Raw genomic sequence first — 4,440 nt, 5'->3', positions numbered from 1 at the left:
ATAATCCATCCTACGTTGACACATCAATTTCATACTTCTTTAAACTCTACTTATCATGCGCTACTGAAACCCAACTCTACGTAGGTTTTGTAACTTGCACCGACTGAACCGTCACCAAGTCCCCCTTTGGGGCCTCCGAACTTGCCATCGAATCCACCGGAAAGTCTTGCCGGCAACGGCAGGAAGCCTTGCCAAAAACGAAACCTCAAAACCCTAGATCGGTCAAAAAATCGCCAAAACCAAAACGGTGTGTTTTTACTTTTTTTTCTTCCCAATATCACTTTACTTTACATTATCTAACTTATGCAACTCAACTTTGACTCTATACAGTTTACAACCGCTACATAGATTAGTATTGAGCATCTACACTAATAGGAGGATAGTGTGTGTGTTTTGTCGAGAATAGTGATGGTAGTTAAGTTTCCAATGTGTGTAGTGTAAAAGTTGTATTGTATCTAAAATGGTCGATTTATTACACCTCCAATACCAAGGAAACCAGAACCGAACAACAACAACCCATCCATTTCTTTCTATAATCTATACAATCCGGAAATTAAAGAGAAAAATAACTTACAAAAAAAGAAAATTTCTTCTTTTGTTTGTTTGGTTTTTGATTTTGGAATGTTTCCTCTTGGAAAACAAAATGCTCAATACAATAGAGGTACCTTTGTTTCCAGTTCAGGTGTGTTTTGTCTTGAAACGACAGAGTATGATTAGGTTTGAATTTGCAAAGTTAGAAGTCACCTAATAGGTCTCGAGCTCGAGCTTCGAACAGTCACACCGTGCAAGAATTTTGCATATCCCAAGAAACTCAGCTTTCCATCAGAACTCCGGATCCAATCCTTGAGCAGAGGATGCGCATTTGGTCCCAAACTCATCTCCTGCATATGCGTAAAACCCAAGATTCATGAGAATGATCGTGGTGTTACGGTACTATATTGAAGTCTCACCATACCTCAGCGAGTTCTTGGACAGAGATGGCTCGGCTTCCTTCACGTTCGAAGTCGTCAAACGCTATAGTTGCGATCTGTTCCCATTCTTCAAGAGCCTCTAGTTGATAAACGCTAACCGCAGCCGCACAAAACTCTTCAAAATCAAGTTTCCTATGTGCTAAGGGTTGCATCTAAGGAAGAAAAAGAAGAGTATTATGCATACAGTTATACAGAGACTAGACAATGCTGAGACTCAAGAAGATCCATGTGCTAGTGCGTGCGTACCAAGTTCAAAATGTCAGGAAGCCTAGATTCGATCATAGCATCCGTAGCATATCTTGTCAAAGCCTGCATATTACCACAATAGTTTGAAACTAAGCAGTTTGAATTACCAACTGAAAGATTAGTGTAGAAATCACACACTGACCGTAGTGAAATTGCGAAGATACAAGGCTCCATCTTCTGGTTCCAGGAGCATGAACTGTGCTTTAAGGAACACGAGTTCTTCTTCTGGTATAGCTTTGGATAGAGACTATGGTACCAAGTGACATCAAAATAAATATTTACACAAGCAACGAATGGATCTGATCACATATGTCAGACTGTTACCTTAAGTGCTGCTCTTCTGAAAGGTGAAGCACGGATATAAGACTTCACCAATTTGTATATCGAAAAATCAAGAAGCAAACCAGGGTTTTCATCTCGAAGCCATGGATGAGCTGCAAAATATTTTAATCATACTCATGTTTTTTTCATTTCACCTATCAGTTGTCTCTAGTTTATAACACAGGTGATCAAAGAATTTACCTAAAGCTTGAGCAGCCGTCATTCTTTTCCTATGGTCTTTATTCAGAAGCCTTTTCACAAATTCTTTAGCAATAGGAGATATAGAAGGCCACGGCAAGTCATCAAAGTTAGGGTTCGCTCTAAGCACACAGCGGAAAATAGCAGACTCGGTTCGTCCGTAAAAAGGTCTACTCCCACAGAGTAATATGTACGATATGACACCGATGCTCCATATATCTGCTTCAGTGCTGTAATTTCTGTGGAGTACTTCAGGTGCAACATAGTATGCACTTCCTACCACATCGTTGAGACGCTGATCTGATTAAAATAGATCAAACACAAACACACACCGTTCCATCCTTTGTCAGTTCCCTAATTACGACTCTACAAGCAGAGAATCAAAGAGGAACAAAGTCATTACCGAATCTGGAGAAATCAGATAAGCCAAAGTCTATGACCTTGAGTACTGCATCCTCGTTTTTGCTGGTAAAGAGAAAATTCTGAACACAAAAGAGTAGAGGGTTTGTTCAGCGACTTGTGATATTCTACATAGTGGTGGAAGTAGAAGATGTACCTCTGGCTTCAGGTCACGGTGCACCACACCTTGAAGATGGAAAAAAGCAGTTGCAGATAGAATCTGAACAAGGATACGCTTAGCATCTGCCTCTGGATACCGACCACCTCTGCAGTAAAAAAGATGTGGTCAGTAAAAGTTTATACATCCATATGCAATACAAAGCTAAGCTAATTAACCTGATTAGGCCAAGATACAAGGTGGAATAGTTTTGTTTACCTCGCCAAAATTCTATCCAATAGCTCTCCACCTTCACATAACCTATAACCATATTACATGGTAAAATATCAAAATCATTTTTCAAAAAACCATTGGTGTATATAATAACAACTCCAACGTTCATTGCTCTACAAGAAACTACTTGAAAAGAGACTGTATGTAACTTCAGCCCAAAAATCTTAACCATTGGTACTACTATATAACAACTCTAATCTTCACTGCTCTAGAAAAAACTATCTTAAAGGTAACTGTATGAAACTTAAATTCACAAAAGCAGTCATCATTAGAGAAAATATAAACTTTGTCCTATATAACGCAAAAATTCATTTAAAACAGAACACATTGAAACACATTAATAAACGCACAACAAAGAGACATACTTACTCCATAACAACAAAGACATTGTCCGCATCCTCAAACACATCGTAGAACTTAACCATATGCCTATGCCCAGACAGAGCTTTCAGCAGCTTCACCTCTCGACGAACATCTTCAATGGATAGAGCTGATGTCATCTGAAACAGAGCAAAACCTCACTTTATTAAAAAGAACATAAGTACATGTTCCAAAGTCAAGATTTCAGACAGAGAGACAGACCTTCGCTTTAGCAATGATCTTGACAGCTACGGTTTGTCCTTTGATCTTGCCTTTCTTGGCTTTAGCCCAACAAGTATGACCAAAATGCCCTCGACCAACCTCTTTCCCCAGCTCATACTTCCCTTCGAAGTTCTTCGAGAATCCGAAGTTCTTATCTAACCTCTCTCCGCTTCCGCCGCCTCTTCCGTGATCATGGACTTCTTCACTCTCCTCAGGGATCGGACCGTCTCGAGGCTGCGGAGCCGTACCTCTTCTCCGTCTCAGAGCCGCCATGATCGGTTTCGCAGGCGAAGGAGGCGGGAACGGCCATTTGAACTTTCTTCCCGGAGTTCTCGCCGGTGACGGAGCTACTCCCGCCGGCAACGGGCTTTGAAATGGGCTGATGGTGTAAGGGTTGACTTCGGAAGAGGAGGATGCAGCCGGAGAATTGGGAATTGAAGTCCGGTGGTGGTTATCAGTATGATTCGGAAGCTGGGCGGCTCCGGCGGGAATATCTCCGTCGTTATCTTCGACGGTGGAAATGCTCCGGCTGTAACAGTGACCCATCGTTGCCGGAACGCTGAAGTCAAAGAAATATGATCGGTTTAAAAAGTCAAAGCATCGGACGGTGAGGAGAAGAAGTTGAAGAGTAAGCTTTAGAGAGATCAACACGAAAAGGAAAAACAAGGCGATGATTGAAAATTAATTAAATCGGAAAATAAAATAAAAAGGGAGTTGGAGATTTTAAAATAAAAAAAATAACGGCGTTGAATGCCGGTGGTTTGCTAAAACGACAGCGGAGGAAACGTGACTCCTACGACAGCCATGTTACGTGTGACAATTATGATTTACTTTCTGTGTTGCCTTCTGAAATTTCCTGCTGTAATTAAGTAACGAAAGGACAACACAAAAGAAGCGTTATAGTGGTGTTAGACATTGATGGTATCGAAATTAGTAGTAGTAAATAACTATTTATAAGAAAAAAATGTTTAAATACAAAATCACAAATGTCTTTGATAGTTTTTAACTAAAAATGTTTATTTGCTACAATCACATAATTTTGGGAGGGATTAAACAAATGATTATAGTATTAAAATCCTTTTATGGAATAATATGATGTAAAATAGTTTAGTACATTAATTCAAGGAATTTTTTTGCAACTTGTCAATTGTAAAAAAATAAACAAAATCCAAAATGGTTCACTGCAATTTCGACGTAGAAGAAATATGAAGAAATATTTCATTTTTATATTTTATTTATTTTATCTCATTCATTTTTATTCTATATACTATTTATAATTTACCAACATAGTTTGACTTTTTTTTTGCTAAAAGATATTAGTTTGACAATTGT

The 4,440-nt window shown here is 39.1% G+C and overlaps 1 protein-coding gene across 1 annotated transcript; it reads right to left on the bottom strand.

The window, feature by feature from the left end:
• Nucleotides 1-439: 439 nt before the first annotated feature.
• LOC106335614 (CDPK-related kinase 6) lies at nt 440-3,815 on the bottom strand. The gene is made up of 11 exons (XM_013774186.1): nt 3,109-3,815; nt 2,896-3,026; nt 2,512-2,553; nt 2,293-2,401; nt 2,140-2,218; nt 1,740-2,036; nt 1,542-1,651; nt 1,360-1,464; nt 1,218-1,280; nt 956-1,123; nt 440-881 (listed from the first exon to the last, which is right to left on the bottom strand). The coding sequence occupies exons 1-11, from the start codon at nt 3,652-3,654 to the stop codon at nt 741-743; spliced, it is 1,791 nt and encodes a 596-aa protein (XP_013629640.1). The 5' UTR covers nt 3,655-3,815; the 3' UTR covers nt 440-740.
• Nucleotides 3,816-4,440: the final 625 nt, after the last annotated feature.

Source organism: Brassica oleracea, chromosome C3, assembly GCF_000695525.1.
Source record: "Brassica oleracea var. oleracea cultivar TO1000 chromosome C3, BOL, whole genome shotgun sequence".
NCBI lineage: Eukaryota > Viridiplantae > Streptophyta > Magnoliopsida > Brassicales > Brassicaceae > Brassica > Brassica oleracea.
The sequence above is the reverse complement of the archived record's forward strand: the minus strand, read 5'-3'. Positions and strand labels throughout refer to the sequence as shown.